The following is a 22380-nucleotide window of genomic DNA, read 5'->3' on the forward strand; positions in this document are numbered from 1 at the left end:
CCTGCTCAAGTGTTCAGCATGAAAATTGAGGAACATCTGCATAACTTATCTGGAACTGAATAAAGGCATCTATGGTTTCCTTTGTGTTCCTGGCTGAGCTTAAAATCAGTAGACATTATGCTTTACAGAAAATAATGTTATTATGTTTGAAGGGATTAAGGGCCTCATTATGATCTTTTCACACAAGACACTAGTTTGATTGTTTTTTGGCATTCAACTTCCAGTGCTAGGCTTTGCTTCTACACCATTTCTCTGGACAAAATATTACTTCCTCTTACTAAAAGCAAATTGCAAAAGGGGAACTTATAGTTTCTGAGCGGCAACGTTTCTAAGCATATATTTATGCAAAAATTCATGTATAAACTGTCAGAGTTTCTTTAATGTTCAGGTACTCAGTTCCCTCCCTATGAATTTACAAATTTATCAGTCCAGTGTTGGTCACAACATCAAATGACAATAAACACTTGAATCATGTCCGTTCCCCACCCCACCCCCTCTACCTGTCCAGAGATAATGTTTGCCTCAGGCTATTAGGGACAAAACCTTCAGTCAGATGTAAAAATTCCAACTAAGAGAGTAGATCGGCATGGCCAAAATAATGCACAGCTGGGTCTATTTCCCCCCATTTAAATGAATTACAAGCAGACTGACGTGTAGCTAGGCAAACTGGTCCAAGATCTGGAACCTCAAACAATTTGGGGTGGTATGGGCAAGGCGAACCCCAGATCTGCTCTTCAGGGCTTCTCACTCTCTTTGTATCATCTGCTACTCTGGAAATGGAGGTTGTGCTCTGCCCTGCTCTCTTATGATACTATAGAACTTCTGCCTGCAGGCAATGTTATATACACAGCCCTATTCCTTCCTCCAAACTAGACTGGCCTTGCCTCAAACCTTCTGAAACTGGGTGTGCTCAACTCACACTTTCATGTCAGCTTCATGAGAGGAAGCTGGGAGCACCGGAAGGATGAGGAGCACGGCATTGCTGACTTAAGCCTTCCTGGGAATCCCGCACGATATTGCATTCATTAGAATTTGTTTGCCCATTATACCTGTAAAATGTAACAGGAAAGGAAGAGGAACACATGAATAATCTATTAAAGGAGATGGGACCCACTGATGGGCTCTTGACATCTCTACAACCCTGGAGCTGGTCTCTACATCCCCTCGCCCCCGCCCAATATTTTTCATTGAATTTTAATAACGACAAACACATTTTAAAAAATTAAAATGAAAGAAAGAAAAGGATAAGTTGTCACAATTGCCAATAAAAAAATACAGGATACAACTATGGAAGATAAAAAAATAACCTTGAATCAAAACATTTGCATAGACCTGTGGTAACTTATACTTCTGAAAGCAGGATTATACCTCTGCCCCCACCCCCACCCCGCAATACTCAGTTTACCTTGGGGAAAACTATCACTAGTCACTGCCCATATCTAGGCATGTAAGCTATTGTCTTGTATGGGACTAATAAACACTGACACTGCCATCTGCCCCACCCACCAGTGGTCATTCCACCTGATAACATGGGTAACCATAATGTAACATAATGTAAGTGTTGATGTCCAGATTTTCCTCCACAGCCCTTCTTCCTTTGCAAAATGACGAGCCATTGGGGAAAGATGCTATTTAGCCTACTCACTATACTGCATTTAATATTGTAAGCCCTTAAGAAAAGAGAAGCAGCAGCAACAGCAGCAGCAGCAACAACAGGAGAGGCAACCAATAGGTACAAAGTAAAGTTACTTCAGCAACCAATAGGTACAAAGTAAAGTTTAAAATAACTGAACCATTTTTTTTTTTGTTTTACTCCACAATTTGTGGCTTTTGTGATGGGCATATTCATATCCATTATTAATGGCACATTTACACAAAACGACTCTGAAGTTAATTCAGCTACACATGAATGAAAGAAAGGCATTCACTGATCTAGAACGGGCAGGAGTTGGTGCATGTGGTGAAATAGAATGCACAGCACTGCACCAAAAACAATAATAGTAATCATAGAATCATATATGCCCTTTGAATTATTTATAGTTGCAGCTCGTTTGATGTTAAAACAAAATCAAGGTATAAGCATAGGGGAGGGCTTTTAATAATTAGACTTTGCTGTTCAAAATATTGCCAGCGGAATGGCAATTATTTCATTTTAGCTAGTAGGTTGTCATTTTAGCTAGGAGGTTGACTATTATGTAATGTCACAGGCGGGACAAAGGATTTGGTATTCAAATTCTGCTGGCAGTTTTACAATTTCTGAAGAAAGAAAGGAATAGGTGTCAACATGATGTATTCAATGCCTTGCAAAAATATTAGCTTTTAACATTTAGCTGGAGGCCGTTAAATGTGCATGACAAAGCCTTGTGCCAATGGATGCAAAGCCCAACATTCTATCATATTCTAATGCTGCCAAGAAACAGAGTCAGGAATAGATGGGGGTATGGAGATAGAAGGCTCAGAGGCGGCAGAAAGGAGTCAAAACTGGCCCCACTCTTTTGACCGGGACTGGGGCAAAGGAGGCTTCAATCTACCTCAATGCCTTTGCAACTACACTAGATTAGTAGCTGCCACCCTTATCCCCGGAATGGGCTGTTCCAAAGGACATTTTAGAAAAAAAATTATGAATGCAATTTCCCCTTAGAATTTAAGAATGGGGTATGGGATGGAGGAAGGAAAGTAGCCTTCAATCTATATTAGTGGTTCCCAAACTTCAAATTTGCAGATGATTCCCAACTGCTGGAGGGTAGCTAATGCCACAGAAGGCAGAATCCGGATTCAAGAGGACCTTAACATATTGGACAGCTGGGCCGACCATCACAAAATGAATTTCAATAGGGACAAATGTCAGGTTCTACACTTAGTCAGGAAGAACCAGCTGCACAAATATAAGATGGCGGACACATATCTGGATGAGCAGTAGCGAAAAGGATCTAGGGGTCTTAGTAGACCAGAAGCTTAGCATGAGTCAACAATGTGATGCAGGAGCAAAAAAAGGAAATGATATTCTAGCCTGCATCAACAGAAGTCTAGTGTCCAGATCAAGGGAAGTCATAGTCGTGCTCTATTCTGCCTTGGTCAGACCACACCTGAAGTACTATGTCCAGTCCTGGGTGCCACAATTTAAGAAGGATATTGGCAAGCTGGAGCATGGGCAGAGGAGGGCGACCAAGATGATCAATGGTCTGGGGGAGGGGGGGAAGCCTCATGAGGAATGGTTGAGGGACTTGGGTATGTTTAGCCTGGAACAGTGGAGGATAATTGATAGCCATCTTCAAAGGGCTGTCTCATGGAAGGTAGTGCAAGGTGCTCCTGAGCGTAGGACCCAAATCAATGGCTTCAAGTTGCAAGTAGGGATTGAAACATCAAGAAGAACTTTCTGATGTTAAGAGTTGTTTGACAGTGGAACAGATTCCACTGGAAGGTAGTGGACTCTCATCCATTGGAATTTTTTAAGCAGAGGTTGGATGGTCTCATCTGTCCTGGATGCTTTAGCTGAGATTCCTGCAGGGGGTTGGACTAGATGATTCTGTGTTTCACTGATTCTGTGCTCCCCTCTGTTCTGTTCTTATAGCACAAGCAGAACACATCCACAATTGGTGTGAACCTGGATATCTTCCATTCATCCCCCCACCCCATGCAGTTCAGGTTCAGTAATATCTTCTTTTTCTTTCCTGCTTTGTGGCTTCTGTGTATTTTATTTACATTAGTTTTCATTCCTTTGTACAGGCAGGATCGACCCAGCAAAAGAGGCTAGAATAATCACACGGGGGAGGGGGGGATCCTTGCTTTCTGCATGAAACATCAAAGCGCCAGTGCTTGCAGGCTTCAAAGAATTCCTCTGTGACTGGAGACCTATCTCCGGAGGTGCCAACTTTTTAAAAAAGTAATTTCTGCCTAAATGAATACATCACCATTATGATGCAGTTTCATCTGAATTTAATTTGAGTATTATCCCTCCATTGTGAAGACACTGATTTTAATAACTGAAAATTCCACAAAGCATACTGATTGTTAATTATGCCTTAGCATTCATCTGTATATTCCTATTAGAGATACAGGGGTTACAGCAGCATGAATATAGTTTTCATTCTATCCAAATGGCTGGTGGCATGTTCCTCACTGAAAATGAACATTCAGCTCCCTAAGTAATTTATATAGAGCATGATTATGGCCTTGGGCTCTTTCTGTTCAATATTTTAAATTAGATGCATACCTTACAACCGCAACATAGCTGACAAAATACCAATTTTAGGGGGGATTTCAATGCAACAAAAAATGATAGGTTAAGTCAGGTCAACGTCAAACATCTTTTTTGTTGTTGTTTCAAGAATCATATTTTATTAATTTATGCCCTTCTAAGGAGGAGATAATTATTTCAATCTGCCCTAACCTTAACCCGAAGATCTCAGTAATTAGAATCTGAATATATTATTAACCAACACACCTCTGAATTTCTTTTGCTTTTGGTAAACATCTCACATGATCTTTCAGGAGCAAGGTGCATTAAACATATTTGAAGACTCTTGAGAAGCATGTAAGTGCTTTATGAACACAGAAACAAGGATTTTTGTGTAGACTTGTTCACCACATAAAATCACAATAAAAAACAGATAAAGAAAAATCAAAAACAGACAACCCCCCAAGACCACACCACATTTAAAAGGGCATCATATATCAATCAGGCAAAGGCCTGGTTAAAGGCAACATTTTTGCCTGGCACCTAAAGTTATAATGGTATAATGAAGGTGCCAGCCAAACCTCCATGGGGAGAGAATTCCACAAACTGGGAGCCACTGCAGAAAAGGCCGGTTCTCATGTTGCTACCCTCTGGACCTCTCGTGGAGGAGGCACTAAAATAAGGGTCTCACAGGATGACCTCAAGGTCTGGTAGGTTTATATGAAGAGAGGTGGTCCTTGCATGTATGTAAATAACGAGTTGAAGAAGGAGCACAGGGTCTCAGAATGATAACTAAAAAAATATTTTTAACAACTAGCCTGTTCTCATCCCCTAATTTACACGTATATTCTAATAAATTTATGTCTTTTACATTCTGCTCCATTTGTCTGTTTTTAAACGTTTCCCTTTTGGTGTATCCCACTGCAATGAGTAAATTAATTCAAATACAATACTATGGGCTACTTTGCAGATTACATTTTTAGGTGTACACCCATAAAGTTTTAAGTACACATCATGAATGTAAATCATGAAGGTGGCAAGCATGTGTTAAATGTATAAGTATTGTCAAGGGATGCGGGTAGTGCTGTGGTCTAAACCACTGAGCCTCTTGGGCTTGCTGATCAGCAGGTCAGCGGTTCGAATCCGCATAACAGGGTGAGCTCCTTTTGCTCTGTCCCAGCTCCTGCCTACCTAGCAGTTCAAAAGCATGCCCCAAAGTGCAAGTAGATAAATAGGTACCACTGTGGTGGGAAGGTAAACGGCATTTCCGTGCGCTCAGGCTTCCATCACGGTGTTCAGTTGCGCCAGAAGCAGTTTAGTCATGCTGGCCACATGACCCAGAAAGCTGTCTGTGGACAAATGCTGAATGCCACAACTCCAAAGTCACCTTTGACTGGACTTAACCATCCAGGGTTCCTTTACCTTTTACCTTATAGGTATTGCCAGCATTTATTTACTTATTAAGAAACATACATACCACACATCACCAAAAGGCCACATAGCCTATATTACAACATAGTAAACAATATAAACTAACACACACACACACACACACAGAGAGAGAGAGAGAGAGAGAGAGAGAGAGCGAGAGAGCTAGGTACCCCTAGCAGTGATGTAGAAATGTAATTCAGTTTGCATTTAAAGGTGATCCTACCTAATTAATACATTCCAAAACAATACATGAAACTGACAGACAGATTAAGTTTAAAGGAAAAATGGAAACAATCTAGATAATTTTGGACATCATCCAAATTAAACCATTGTAAGACTTGATCTGATATGCATATTCATCACTTACAGGTAAGTGTAACCTATGAATGAACCATCTCAGAAGAAGCATCATGGGCAGAACTTTCAATTCACCCAAAAAACAATACTTTGAAATTGATTTGGCAAACTGACCTGGAGTCAAACCTAGTATGAGAATCACTCTGTGAAGTGCAATGTTAATAGAACATTAACTTCTCTGCCTTAATTTGATGCAACTGTATTTCAAAGACATAAAATGATTGATATAAGCTTTGTGCATTTCTTCTCATTGCCATCTTAATACTGTCTTGGGGGCTCTTCTAGAGCTCTGGTTATTTTAGCATTAATTTCCTAATGAACATTTCTCACTGTTTTATCTGGAAAGAACATAAATTTGTGATAGACTTAAGAGTTTCAGGATAATGTTTTCTTTTGTTTTGTTTTAAGCCCACTCTCTCGAGCCATTACTTATTCTGGAAGAAACAAGTCAGCTTTTCTAGCACACTGAAATATTTAGCTATGTTTTTCACTTTTGCTTTCCAGAGATAACAACACCTGGAAGAATGGTTAACAGAGAAAACAACAGCCACTCAAAACATTCTTAAAATTATTTAGGAGGCCCCAAAGCACCAGGCTTCCTACCTTATATAATTTCAGCTTCAATTTATTCACTTCTTATTTATGTTGAGTGCTAAATGGAAGTTGTTTTTTGTCACTGAAATCACTTAGATTAAAAAATCCCAACCGCCCCTTGGCCGGCACAAGATATTTTACGGACTGAAGCAAAAGGCAAGATGGCGATGGGGCAGCATCCTTTGGTGCACCAGCTGACAGCAAGCTAGTTTAGGGGTATATGACAGACCATGAGGAACAGGCAGTTCTGGTTTCCAGCAGAAGGAAATGGTAAGGGAACTCAGGAGGAGCAGCCAAAACTGTCCCCAACACCTGCCATCTTTCCCTAAGGATACAGCCAGCCTTCTAAAGGGAATCCATGTACAATCTTTTCCCTGCATGCTATCTAGTGGGCTTTAGAATACCTTGAAGTACAATTTTCAACGGGTGTTGTTTTATTTAAAAGGTGAAGAGAGTCCTGCTTCCCCCTGCCATTCATTTCTAAAGCATGTCTGAGACTGAGACATGTGTCAGGTCATTAAATCCAACAATAACACCTTGAATATTAAAAAATGTTAACTGCCACAAACTAGCTCAGAACAATTTTGTGGGAGATTAACATGGCTATAGTGTAGCTCATCCCCCCCCCCAAAGTGCTATATTTTTTAACATCATGGGCATCAGTTGCCAGTTCTGAAATGAATATATTTAAGCTTAAACTCAGCAAATGGGATGCCCACTGATTAAGGACTTTGGCAATTTATTTTCTGTCTTACTTTAACTGACAAAGAAACCTAGTAGGACATACCAAGTAATATCCAAAGAAGACGAGAGGTTAAATATATTTCTAACGGCCCCCGCTAATAGCAACTGGTGTTAATGGAAGATTCCCTCCCAAAGCAAATAGCAGTTTTAAAGAAGAGGTTTTAGTCAGGATCCCAACAGAGGAGGTAATGTTAAACTTCTCTTCTCTACCTTCTGCAAGCCTCCACCTCAACAGTCCTCACTCCCAAAAGCTGCTCTTTCCATTTTTAAAGGGGCACATGAAATGGAAAAAAATGTATTAAGTATCCCGTCTAATTTTGCCCAAAATGTGATTTGGGCTGGAGAGTTGAAGAAATGTAACATTATTTTAGTACAAACTAAGGGTATCTTGGATACATTGTGATGAATATAGCTCTATTAAACAATACACTGAAATTATTAACCTATACACAGAAGTAATTTAATGCTAATTAAAATTGTTTGCATGTCTGTGGATGGATGCTTGATTCAAGAGAGGTGCATATGTGGCTTAGAGCATTACTACAGGTGTCAGTTTGGATTGGTTAATTATTTTATTACTTTCTTAAACAATAATTGATCATGCTGATCAATGGTTTTGGAAGCTTAAATAAGTAATGCTAAGATCATTTTCTCATAGTTCCAGTTCTAAGAAGTCTCTCACACCTGCAAAGCCCATGGACAGGGGCGCCAACTTGGGCCCCAGATTGTGGGTGCCCAGCAGCATGCTGACGGTATGTGCCATCATGATGTCTTGATGCACTATGTGCTATGTGTCACATCGGAGGCCCCATGAGGCTCTGGTGCTTGATGAGGCTCTGGAAATCATGTTGAAGGCCCTGTGGTGCAGGAGGTGTACACCCACGACAAAATTTAAGCGGGTGCCTGGGCACCCAGGAACCCTTACAGCAGTGGCGGAGCTTCATGCTCTGGCACCAGGGAGTGGAGAGCAGGCAGGGGCGGGGCTGGTGCGCGTCCTGGGGGCATGGCACACTACCCGTAGGGGCAGGGCGCATGTCCTGGGGTGTGGCGCACTGCCCGTAGGGGCGTGGCGCACAGCGCAGGTGGGGGGAACAGCCTCAATGGCATCCCACCAGGATCGCGCTGCCAGGGGCGGTGCACTCCCCCCGCACGCCTCTTCCTCCGCTAGTGCCCTACAGTTGGCTCCAGTGCCCATGGATAAGAAGAACTGCTGCCTAAATAGGATGCTCATGTAATTCCAATAATAATAATAATAATAATAATAATAATAATAATAATAATAATAATAATTTATTTATACCCCGCCCATCTGGCTGGGCCTCCCCAGCCACTCTGGGCGGCTTCCATAGAAACCAAAAATACAGTAAAATATCACACGTTAAAAACTTCCCTCAACAGGGCTGCCTTAAGATGTCTTCTGAATGTCAGGTAGTTGTTTATCACTTTGACATCTGCTGGAAGGGCGTTCCACAGGGCGGGCGCCACTACCGAGAAGGCCCTCTGCCTGGTTCCCTGTAGCTTTGCTTCTTGCAATGAGGGAACTGCCAGAAGGCCCTTGGCGCTGGACCTCAGCGTCCGGGCAGAATGATGGGGGTGGAGACGCTCCTTCAGGTATACTGGACTGAGGCCGTTTAGGGCTTTAAAGGTCAGCACCAACACTTTGAATTGTGCTCGGAAACGTACTGGGAGACAATGTAGGTCTTTCAAGACCGGTGTTATATGGTCTCGGCGGCCGCCCCCAGTCACCAGTCTAGCTGCCGCATTCTGGATTAGTTGTAGTTTCCGAGTCACCTTCAAAAGTAGCCCCATGTAGAGTGCATTGCAGTAGTCCAAGCGGGAGATAACCAGAGCATGCACCACTCTGGTGAGACAGTCCGCAGGCAGATAGGGTCTCAGCCTACGTACCAGATGGAGCTGGTAAACAGCTGCCCTGGACACAGATTCGACCTGTGCCTCCATGGACAGCTGTGAGTCCAAAATGACTCCCAGGCTGCGCACCTGGTCCTTCAGGGGCACAGTTACCCCATTCAGGACCAGGGAATCCTCCACACCTGCCTCCTGTCCCCCCAAAACACACCTGCCTCCTGTCCCCCCAAAACAGTACTTCTGTCTTGTCAGGATTCAACCTCAATCTGTTAGCCACCATCTATAGCATGAGGGAACCTAGGCAAAGGCTGTCAGATCAACATTGTAAAAGTTAAAGGGCATTTCATGTTGTTTTTTAAAAGATCTTACAGAGCTACAGTTCCATGGAGTTGTAAAGCTGTACAATCTAAAGTAGTATTAGTCCCTAAAAGAGGTAAACGCAAGTAAAACAATAACCCTATTATCACTAGTGAGAATCTGACCACATTACAAGTCATAATTTTCTAGTCAATGAATCCTACATAAACTGGACAAAATCACCTTCACTATGAGATTTCAAAGTATCTTCACATTTTTGTAGAGCTGTACAACTAAACATAACCTTATATTTTGGGGAGTAAAGTGGGGAGAGAGCAGAGGAAGCATGGGACAGTTGAAAGCTCTGTATTATAGTTTAGCAACCTTGACAAATGGTTCCCTGGAAGGCTTGGGACACTGACACCCAGGAATAATATTGTTGCTATAGCAACTACTACATCAAGCATTTGTTGATATGGCACACATTCACTTTCCTGGTGAAACACAAATTAGCCTCAACAGTCAAGCAATATTTCGCAGGACAACCAAACAGGGAATAGCGCCTCACCCCCCTAAATGCACAGTAGGTACAGTAATATTTTGCAAATGTGAAATTACTAAATACAGCTTTTTTTATGTGCCTGAGAATTACATTGTGTAGGGTGAACCAAACGAGTCCCGTCGGCACAAGCTCTGCACAAGGCCTTCAGCTTCCACAATGGTGTCCTCCGCTACTCTCCCCATGCTCCCAAAATTCACCCAAGGCAGTTGGGAGAACCCCCAGAATAGCACATGGGAGGAGGAAATGCTGACACAGGACACCCACCCATTGTTTACTTTGCCTTTTCCACACTTTCAGTAAATGTGTGTGTTCATTCATCTTGCCAAATGGACCTGGCACATTCTCATTCTCCCACTGATTTGAATGAAAAGAACATTAAAAAAAAAAAATGTCACCAAAGAAGAGAGGGTAGTTGGATTCAACAGCAAATGCGATTAATGGCTTCACATTTCCTGCTAGTAAAGATACATGGAATGGGAGGATGTGACAGAGGCCTCTGCAACTGGGACATGAAAGCAAAGGTTTGTCTAGAGGCAATGAATTAGCTGCTTATATTCCTCACACTTTCCCCACTAAGCATACTCAGAATCAACGTTAAGAGATTACTAATGCCTTTCAGATAATAATGATAGTTTATAAAAGTTCAAAGAAACCTAAATATATCCCCAATTAGACTTTGCAGCTAGATGCAGTGAGATATTCTTCTATTGGATGCTTGAGCACAGGAAGAGCAACTCAGGAGAGGAAGTCAGGCTGAGTGATGATGGACACAGCTTCTGTGGGAACACAGTGATCAATGCCAGCTCCTAACCATGCTACTCTTCACTGCATGCATGCATACTTACTGTTTCTCTTGCTCTATCCATACACTTTAAAAAAATTCTGATTTTTTTTTTTTAAATTGCTAGAGCACCTTGCCTACAGCTTTACAGACACAGACATCTCAAAGAGTGCCTTGACATCATTTCAGCATGCTGAAAAATATTGATAAGTTCCAAGATCATAATTCTAGCCACCTTCCATGAGGGCAATACTGCTAGATAGAATGGATGGCTTGGGTTCATATGCAATAGTAAAAACCTTGCAGAATGCACTTCTGACAACAAAAGCACTTGATCCTCCCACACATCCTCAAAACCCAACCTAAACATGAATTTCTTTAATGGATGCTTAGAAAAATACATGATTGAAGACACACATTAGCCTCAAGGAGAGTTTGTTCTGGTATGATAAGCACTTTCACATTGTCTCTGCAAAGAGCTTTGTTTTCTCAGGGCCAAAATTTCCCTTAGGGTATATTTGTGACTATGGCTAACTTTTCTAGTTTGCTGTTGTTAAATAACAGCTGTGGGGGAGCACAACATGTGGGTAAGGAGGAGAGTTAACCCTTGATCTACGCTCTGCCATTTCAATGAAAATCACCCTCCTGAAGCTTCTGTTTGCTGTGGAAAGGCAACTGCTATAGTGGTGTGAGGGGGATTTTCCTTAGGACCGTGGCACACGAAGGGATGTTTAACCCCGCTCTTCACATATCCCAGCCTTGACAGCAGTTGTTGTTTACCCAACAGCAACCCATCAAACAGGCATATTAATTCTGATCTTGCATTTAATGAAATATAATTTGGCCCCCAGACCGGTGTTGTGGGATATTTATAACTGTCTACCTCCAGTTTCAACAATGCCTGCTTTGCCAAGGAACACTTGAGCATTCGCTAATGAGCTTTGCACATAAATAAACTCTGTGTAGGGAAAAGCATAAACAAATCCATGTGGATCATTGTGAATGTGACTTTCTAGTATGTGCTCATGTAACAAAATATGCACAGGCATGGGTATCGCATAATGCTATACAGATGATATAAAGGTAAAGGTAAAGGGACCCCTGACCATTAGGTCCAGTCGTGGCCGACTCTGGGGTTGCTCATCTCACTTTATTGGCCGAGGGAGCCAGCGTTCAGCTTCCGGGTCATGTGGCCAGCATGACTAAGCCGCTTCTGGTGAACCAGAGCAGCGCACGGAAATGCTGTTTACCTTCCCGCCGGAGCTGTACCTATTTATCTACTTGTACTTTGAGGTGCTTTCAAACTGCTAGGTTGGCAGGAGCAGGGACCGAGCAACGGGAGCTCACCCCGTCCCAGGGATTCGAACCGCCGACCCTCTGATCGGCAAGTACTATATACGGACATATTACTCCTTTTCTAATACGTAAGTGTTATGTGTGAAACAGCCCCAAGCATTTGATGACAATGTATACTGGCTTAAAAAACTAAGAACAAAAATACAGTAAGAATTAGAAAGGCATTTGTTGGAAAAGGGAGCAGCTTTCAGAGAATAATTATATGCTTTGTGTGTCAGTCACATGAATAATTTGCTAGAGAACTTGCTTGACTCACTCAACTCCTTATCGTCTCAATTTGCTATTCTAATATTTTGATTCAATTTGGCTTATTGATTTAGCTGTGCTTGGCTTGACCTTACAGGGGCTGTTTTTGCTCTTTTCAAGTGCCACTTTGTATTGATCCTAGTATAAACCTATAGCTTCTATAATTGGTCTAACACTTCTCGGAGGCTGCCTTTGCTCCTGATCAAGGTAGCCACAGATCTGGGGAGAATTTAAAACAGTTTTGTTGTCCAGGCCAATTATATTGGCAGCATTATCACTAGCATTTCATTTGTACAACACTCGCTGCCAAAGGGAGAGGTTAATAAGCTGTGCTGCACCACGGTGTTTAGTTGGACAGCGAATGGTGAGTCGGGGATGTCAGCTATTCTGAACTCCCCATTGCTGTGGAGAAAGACTTTGATTCAGCTGTTCACAGTTCAATTACAAGGAAGTCATCGTTCTCATAAGGAAGAAAGCTAGCACAATAAGATCTGTTAAGGGATTGATCTCTATAAGAAGAATGCCTTCAGATGAGCTGATGTGCTAATTGTTGGTAAGGCAGTAGCATGGGCACATGCAGTGCCCGGATTTACGTATAAACTAAACAAGCTATAACTTAGGGGCCCACTATCTTGGGGCCCCCCAAAAAAATTAAAGGAAAAAAACAACTGGATTTGCATTTCCAAAATATAAGATAAAAAACAAATAAAATTAAACTTTTGTTATTGTCAAATGCCAATGTGTTTGCATTATTAAGTTTGTTATGAATAAAAAATCATTTTAAGTTAGAGTTTAATAATTATTTCACTATTAATATGCCTCTACTTAATTGTATTTCACTATTAATATACTTCTTCTTAATTGCATTTCAGTTCAACAATTACTTTGGTAAAATACATATTTTGTTCTGTGCAAATGGCTTTAGATACCTATTAGGTCCATATATTACCATATAGCATATATTCAACACAAAAAACAGCGACAATTTGTTGTTGACAAAGGACAGCTGGACATATAAAGGGACCCAATACCTTCAGTAGCTTAGGGCCTCATCAAACCTAAATCTGGCCCTGGGCACATGCGTCACATGGTTCAGATGGTAGACCGGGAGCAACAGTGGGTGTCTTTCTTTTCTCCCATCTGCCATCCATGGGTCTGCCTGCCTGTGGCTTCCACCTGTGTCTGCTCACAGGGCTGCCTGTAATTGCCAATGGTGCCTTTCCTGCTTCTGCTAGCTAGCCATGATGGGGTTCTTCCTCAGGTGAGTTCACAGCAAAAATCTAATGGATGCCTGCGCTACTGCCATTGTGGCTGTGGCAGAAACTATTTCAGGGGCGTGGAAAGTGGTAATGACCCTGTATTTCACTTTCTGAAAGCATTTCATCCAGTAAATTCTCCCCTATGATGACTCTTCACAGACTGTAAGAAGGCTGTATACAAAATCACAAGGTAGTCTAATTTAACACTGCAGCTTATGGTCAGTGCCACATTTACATATAAGCTAAACAAGCTATGGCTTCGGGCCCCACTCTCTTTGGGGCCCCCTAAAAAATCTAAAGGGAAAAAAACTGCATGTACATTTCCAAAATATAAGATAAAAAATAAAATAAAACCTACATACAGCAACAGTTTTTTGTGTTGCGTAGGCTAAGTAATGGGCCCCAGCTGCTAGCCTGCTCCCTAAAATATCACTGGTTTGCTCATTTCTATATACTATATAGGGTGCCTACATTCTGCATGGACTGGTTGCACGGCAACATGTGCAAATAGCTTTAGATACCCATTAGGTCCATAAATGACCATATAGCATATATTCAACACAAAAAACAGCGACAATTTGTTGTTGACAAAGGACAGCTGGACATATAAAGGGCCCCATTACCTTCAGTAGCTTAGGGCCCCATCAAACCTAAATCCAGCCTTGCTTATGGTAAATGGCTTTACCTAATAGTCTCTGAAATAAGCAAATATGTTACCTTCAGCTTTTAATCGGCTACACTCTTATGTTGGTTTGTATTATTTTTATTTTTAAAATTGCTTTGTATGTTAACCACAAAGTGTGATAGAAATAATTTTAACTAAATAAATCATAGGAGGGCAGAAAGTTACTTGAACTCCTGTGTCTCCACAATATCACAACAGCATCTATATTCTTCTTTTTAAATATTTCCTTTCCTCATAGTTCCAAGGGGTTTCAAAAGTCCGAACAAGAAGGGAGGGTTGTAAGGACACCTGCAGTTCTTTCCCAAACATTTTCTCCCTCCATTACAAACCCAATTCCCTCACCACAGTATATATCTCTTCCCATCATGTTAGCACAGAAAAGATTCTGCTGAAAACTAATTTTTAATTGCAAGACAGTGATTAGGCTAAATAATTATATGTGTATAATTGGGGTTAATGCTGGCCACACACAATGTGCTTGTTCTAAAATCAGAATGTGCACATTTTAATATATAAATCCCTATTTCTTAGTCACATTAAAATGTGCTGGTCATATTTATAAAATAAATAAATAAAAATATCAATTTTTATTGCTTCTGATTTAAGTTCCTGAATATTTTCTAATATTAAAAACTTCTTTAATATAACAAAGCCTCCAGAAATGTTACCATTAAACCATCAATAGCTCTTGTTCCCTTCACATTTTCGTATAGTTTAATTTTATTCCAAGGCATCATTACAGTCCCTTGTTATAGTCTATAATATAATGCCATTTTTCAGCATGTAAATGTTGTAAGAACTAGTAAAGCTAGATGTTATCCATTCCAGTATTATAGGAAAACCTAAATCAATATATAGGGACCACAACCCAATGCACATGTACTTGAACATTTCAAAATGCATTCAGAAGGGATTTGAATGAGGAAAATGCTACAAGGAGAAACATTCAAAGGCCTAGCAATACTATTATCTTAATGCAGTTTATTTCCCAATATTAGAAATTATGATAGTTCCATTCACGAAACTCTAGACATCACATCTAGTTTGGTAAATTGTTGCCTGGTCACAGAATCAGCTTTGATTTTATGAATAATTAGCTGGTTAGTCCACTGCTGTAAATGGAATAGGACTTGCAAATGTTACCTGCACATGGCCTTCTAACAGGTGAGATCAATGAATTACACTGTACCCTGCTTTGTTATACATATGTGCAATGTCACTTACTAAGCTAAGTGATAACAGTCTCCGTAGAGACAGTGGCGGAGCTTCATACTCCGGCACTGGGTGGTGGAGAGCAGGTGGGGTGGGGCTGGCACGTGTCCCGGAGGAGTGGCACACCGCCCACAGGGGCGTGGCAAGGCATCCTGGGGGCAGGGCACGCCACCTGCAGGGGCGTGGCACCTAGCGCGGGCGGGGGGGGGGCAGCCGCAATGGCACCCCACCAGGATAGCGCTGCTGGGAGTGGTGCACTCCCCCTGCACTCCTCTTCCTCCACCAGTGCGCGCGTGTGTGTGTGTGTGTGTGTGTGTGTATATATATATATATATATATATGCTTTCGTAGATTTTCACGGGTACAGGAATGCAGGTTTTGGTGTCCTCGGGTGTCTTCCCGTGTAAAAGTTGGGGTGTCTAGGCGACGTTTCGACGAGGTCTCACTCGTCATCTTCAGGCTGGTGCTTTCGGCTTCTTGTTACTGGAACAGAGCAGGATCTCAGTGTTTGAGTTCCTATAAATACTGTAGAGGGGGTGTGGTGTATAGCCTCCAATGTTCTGGGCAGAGAGGAAGTTCCCAGGCTAGTGTGCCTTTTCTTCTTTTGTTCCTTAATTACTTGAGAGATATCTTGAGTGATTTCTTGAGTGATATCCTGAGTACCACTTAGGTGGGTCATTAGGTGTGGATTAGTTGCTAAAGTCTTTGTGTCTTGACCTCTTGAACTTTGTGAAGAGTTTTCATGAGAAGATGGCTGTACTGTACTTAGTTGTGCTCTGGCTTGGCTTCGTGTATAGGGGCGAGCTGTGGTTTTGTGGCTTGTGTCAGCCAGATCTGTGTAGGGATTGCAGGGGGGTGCAGCATCCGGAGGTGCCACCATGGATTGGCTACTGGATGGTGTCTGTAATTCATCTGTGGAGAGGGTCTGGGTTTGGGTCTGGTGTGGTTGATTGGTGTTGGCGTTCTGTGTGCCTCTGGATCTGGTGTCAGTTTTTGTGGGGAGGGCTAATTTCCAGATGTCTGGCAAGCGGGATGTGTCGTCACGCTTGTTCATGTTGTGAGGGTGTTTCTCTATCTCGATGGCTTCCATGATTATTCTCAAACGTGTTAATTGCCAATGGATACCAGCAAAACAGGATTACGAAGCTAATCCAAAAGGAAACACCCCCCAAAAACCAAGACACAGAAGAAAACAATGGCATGGCCCTCCTTCCTTATATCAAGGGCACTACAGATAAAATTAGCAAAATCCTCCATAAACACAATATCAAAACAGCCTTTTGCACCAACCAAAAAATAGCCAATATCCTCAGAAACCCCAAGGATAAAATCCAGTTGGAAAACCAAGGGATCTATGAAATACCCTGCAAAGTCTGCCCAGCCACGTACATTGGACAAACAAACAGACGAATAAATGCACGTATCGCAGAACACAAGAATGCCGTCAAAAAAGAAGAAAAAACTTCCTCTCTTTTCCAACACATGAAAGAAACAGGACACGAAATTAATTTTGCAGATTCCAAATTGCTCTTTAACACGGAACATCACCACAAGAGAATAATCATGGAAGCCATCGAGATAGAGAAACACCCTCACAACATGAACAAGCGTGACGACACATCCCGCTTGCCAGACATCTGGAAATTAGCCCTCCCCACAAAAACTGACACCAGATCCAGAGGCACACAGAACGCCAACACCAATCAACCACACCAGACCCAAACCCAGACCCTCTCCACAGATGAATTACAGACACCATCCAGTAGCCAATCCATGGTGGCACCTCCGGATGCTGCACCCCCCTGCAATCCCTACACAGATCTGGCTGACACAAGCCACAAAACCACAGCTCGCCCCTATACACGAAGCCAAGCCAGAGCACAACTAAGTACAGTACAGCCATCTTCTCAGGAAAACTCTTCACAAAGTTCAAGAGGTCAAGACACAAAGACTTTAGCAACTAATCCACACCTAATGACCCACCTAAGTGGTACTCAGGATATCACTCAAGAAATCACTCAAGATATCTCTCAAGTAATTAAGGAACAAAAGAAGAAAAGGCACACTAGCCTGGGAACTTCCTCTCTGCCCAGAACATTGGAGGCTATACACCACACCCCCTCTACAGTATTTATAGGAACTCAAACACTGAGATCCTGCTCTGTTCCAGTAACAAGAAGCCGAAAGCACCAGCCTGAAGATGACGAGTGAGACCTCGTCGAAACGTCGCCTAGACACCCCAACTTTTACACGGGAAGACACCCGAGGACACCAAAACCTGCATATATATATATATATATACACCCCGTATATAGTCTGATTACAAAACATGGTCTGCTGACAATGATTGCTTCAGATCCCAAATTCTGTAGGCAGAAGGAAATTAAATTTTAAAATTAAAAAGAAGAAGAAGCATACAATCTAGTTTTGTCTGAGAAATGGTTATAATAATAGGCAAGTACAAAAGCACTGAGCAAAACTTGTTTGGATGACAAGTCTGTTATGCAAGTATATATACTCCTAGCAGTCAAAATGCATTTGTTAACAACAAATCATACCAACCAACCCAAATTTTTTTCTTTGATGTGGAAATGGGTATAATGGACAAGAAGGACTACTGTGGATATAATGTACCCTGACGTTAGGAAAACTTTTGTCACCAATTCAGAAGACATCCTCCTAACTAAATTGAAGAAATACATTTTAGAAAGTGGATACAATATTGGAAGCAAAACCCAAAAGAGTTATAATGCAAAATGTATTTCCAAGGAAGTTGTGGAATCTCCTTCCACTAAGGCACAATAAAGTCAATTAGAGATTCATGCATATGTTTAAGTCTACAGTACTCTTCAAGCAACAACTCCCTTCCTTTGCATCACTGTCGCTGCAGCCTTCCACCTTCTGAGGATTAAACTTCTGCAGTGGAGATCCTTCTCTATTTTTGTAGGCTCCCTGCACAATTTATAACTCTGATCTTACAAGATTTCCAATTGCACAGGGAACCTACACAAGTAGGCTCCACGCTGCAATGTGTACAAGTAAAAAAACCAGCTTGGTTATGGCAACACTGAACCTTCATATTTAGAAATTGTAGCCATATTTTCCACGACAGAAGCTGCAGTCTTTTATATACTTACCACTGGGTATAGTCTATTCATGTTAACAGGATTGCACCACAATACCTAGTTTGAGAAACGCATCTCAGCGATCCTTTGCGCCCCGTGGTTCTGAATTCCCAAAATGCAGATTAGGACATAAAACTATTTTTAATAGATGCTGACTTTATAACCTGTAATCAAAGCAATGAGCTGTCCCTCCCATTAAAATAGTAACGTTCTATCCATGTTAAAAAAAAGGTTCAGCTCAAACAGAAGGAACCGATGGATCAGCTGATTCTTACTGACCATCATCTGCCACTTCATCAAACAAATGACTTACAAACTAGCTGCAGGAAGGGGGAGGCAAATACATTGTGTATTGCTGTAGCTGTAAGGAACCATTTTTGCCAAGCCATTTAGCCCATTTCCAAAAGCACGTTTAAATAAAAACTTCCATATATAATTTATAGGAAAAATCATCCCATGAATTACTTGATTTTCACCTACCTTTTCAGCTGCATGGGAAGTGCAAAAAAATATTGGAATAAAGGCAAGCCATACTATACAAGTCGTGTACATAGTGAATCCAATGGGTTTGGCTTCATTAAAATTCTCCGGGACACCCCGAGTCTTGATAGCATAGACAGTACATGTAACCATGAGGAGAATGCTATACCCCAAAGAACATATGATTTGTAGATCCGTAATGTCACATTTGAGGACTCCTCTGGCTTGATCTGGTTCCATAGGCTTATGCTCATCATAATCTATTATACTGTTTGGTGGGTCAACTGCAAACCAAATAAAAACCCCAAGAAGCTGTACTGATATCAAACTTGAAGTAATTGCTAGTTGTGACGTTGGACTAATAAGCCGGGGTGCTGTCACTGATTTTTTGCCCTGTTCAAATATGCGGTAGATGCGGTTTGTTTTAGTCAACAGAGCTGCGTAACTTATGCACATCCCCAATCCTAAGAAGATACGTCGGAAGGAGCACACGGCAACATCTGGCTTGGCAATCATCAAGAATGTGATGATATAACACAGAAATATTCCTGTCAATAGAACATAGCTGAGTTCCCTTCCAGAAGCCCGCACAATGGGGGTGTCGTTGTATCGAATGAAGGTTGCCATAACAAAAATGGTGGCAATAATTCCAAGCATGGCCAAGAAGACCGGGATGACCGCCCACGGGGAATGCCACTCCAGCTTCACAATAGGGATAGGGCTGCATCCTGTACGATTCTCATTTGGCCGTTGACTGTAGGAGCAGATCTTGCAGGTTACTTCGTCAGACTGGTATTGGTATCCATCGCATAGCTCACATTGCCAACAGCAGCTCATCCCTTTAATAATCCTCTTTCGTTCTCCCGGTTTACAGGGAAGGCTGCAGACCGAAGTAGGGACCTTCTTTGTTCCTTTGCCCCACTGCATTTCATCCATCTATGGGTAAAAGAATGCAAAGTAAATAGGACTGGTTATCTGGAAGTAGTTATCAAGCAGCCCTTAGTAACCACAAAGGAAAACGAATGTGTGCACAGATGGCATCATGGAAACAATCCATTTTCTGCTAAAATTTGATCTGTGCAGATTAAATTCTGTACATATATTTGGGTAAAACGGATGTAGCCATGTTAATCCACCACCAAGTAAATGAGGGCTGTTGCTGAGAAAGAGAAAATAGAATTAAAATTTCACACAAGAAGCAAATAATAAGCAAATGATATAAAGGTTATTAGGGAGATGATATAGGAAATAATTGCATGTAGGATCCAGGATTGTTGAAATGATGAAGTTTGTTTTATCAGCTGAAATATTTGGGCATTCTCTCTCTCGTTTCCTTTGCAACACAGTAAATGCTCATCTAGCCATGAATAACTTCTTACAACCTTGTAAGTCATAGAGATTTCTTAAAACTGGAAATAGTTTAATGAACACTGAAGTCTGAATTTGATTTAGGCATCTGCAATCTGCAAAAGCTGTGTCTAAAGTTTAAGCTAAATGGGTTTTCACACACCAATGCAGTGAATGGCCATGCTCTCCAGTGCTAATGTGCCCCCTTCAATCGAAGTCCAGAGGCAGTGTAAGGGAGAAACAGCTGTAAAGTTTAGAATAAAGGGGTCTCCATCCCTTTAGTTTAAATTAAAGAGACATTTGCAGCTTCCGCAGAACATGGTGAACACACCCACCCCACTGGCAGGCAGAAGGCCTAGCCAATGCAAGTGATTCCTTCACACATGTTTCAACACACAAAAGTTCACATGAACCCCTCTTTGGTGCAACATAGATCTGCCACATGACCCATCTAATAAAAAGTAACCTGGTCTGGGGCTTTTGGATACATGCAGCTGGTGAAAAAATGTAATTTCATATTCAGAAACATTTCTCTATTAGCAGTCACTATTTGAAACTAATCAATATAATGGAGTACCAATACAAGATGCCAAAACTGAAATAGAAATCCATGGAAAATTATGGATGCTCTTTTCCTTTCCTCTCCTTTTCTTTTTGTCTAGCAAGAATGCCCTTCATCATACCTCTAAATTAGTAGCCTCCAAAAGCTAATCGTTTTGTTGCTTCTGGCAAGAAACTTAATTATGGAAAAACTACCCATTACAGAAGGACGCGGGTGGCTCTGTGGTCTAAACCACAGAGCCTAGGACTTGCCGATCAGAAGGTCAGTGGTTCAAATCCACTCAACGGGGTGAGCTCCCGTTGTTTGGTCCCAGCTCCTGCCCACCTAGCAGTTTGAAAGCACATCAAAGTGCAAGTAGATAAATAGGTACCGCTCTGGCGGGAAGGTAAACGCCGTTTCTGTGTGCTGCTCTGGTTTGCCAGAAGCGGCTTAGTCATGCTGGCCACATGACCTGGAAAGCTGTCTGTAGACAAATGCCGGCTCCCTCGGCCTATAGAGCGAGATGAGCGCGCAACCCCAGAGTCGTCCATGACTGGACCTAACGGTCAGGGGTACCTTACCTTAACCTGTTACAGAAGCCATTGACAAAACCAGCAAAGTGAAATTGGGAAATCAAATGGATGTCACAGACTTTTAACAAATTAAAATAAATAATGTGTACCTGGTGTGTGGTTGTGGTTGTATGTGTGTATGTTGTGTGTGTGTGTGTGTGTGTGTGTGTGTGTTAATATATGAGATAGCCTGGTAATTCCTCAGTAACAGAGCATATATTTTGTGGGTTCAAGATTGCAGGGTCACTGAAGTTGAAAAAGTTATCTCAAGTTCAGGTAGCAGTGCTAGGAAAGGAAGACTTATTTAGACCCATTAGAGTTCCTGTCAGTTAGAGTTAGCAATACTTGCTAGATAGACCTGCTGGTAGAAATTCAGGGCAGTTTCAGCCAAAACACACTTCTCTATTTCCAGAGTGGTTTCTCGCTCTGTGGTCCCTCAAGCGCCATTTATTGAGGCCGCTACACATTTTGAATGATAGAGATTGATGACAGACCAAAAAAAGAGAAATGCAGAAAGAAAAACCCTTCTTAATTCCTTCAGAACTAACATTTGTTTGAACATGCTGCCTCAGGAAGAAAAGTTTGTTCACATGGGGATTTCTGCTTACCACTTTATATTACTATATATTGCTGGGAAATGATGGACACAAACACAAACTGGTTTCTCTTTTCCATGTAAATCCCCAATCTATTTATCCTATAAGAAAACAAGTTACTCATTGTAGGCAAAATCCCCACATGAGCTGTA

At 41.7% G+C, this 22380-nt stretch overlaps 1 protein-coding gene across 2 annotated transcripts in view; it reads right to left on the bottom strand.

Moving 5' to 3' along the window:
• GRM7 (glutamate metabotropic receptor 7) overlaps positions 1-22380 on the bottom strand; it is a 420893-nt gene that overhangs the window by 68967 nt on the left and 329546 nt on the right. For both annotated transcript variants that reach the window (XM_081852489.1, XM_081852490.1), the window contains exon 8: positions 19173-20108. In XM_081852489.1, the coding sequence (XP_081708615.1) occupies positions 19173-20108 (936 nt within the window). The remainder of the gene's footprint in view (positions 1-19172; positions 20109-22380) is intronic.

Source organism: Podarcis erhardii (assembly GCF_964252035.2).
Source record: "Podarcis erhardii genome assembly, chromosome: 2".
In the NCBI taxonomy this organism is placed as follows: Eukaryota; Metazoa; Chordata; class Lepidosauria; order Squamata; family Lacertidae; genus Podarcis; species Podarcis erhardii.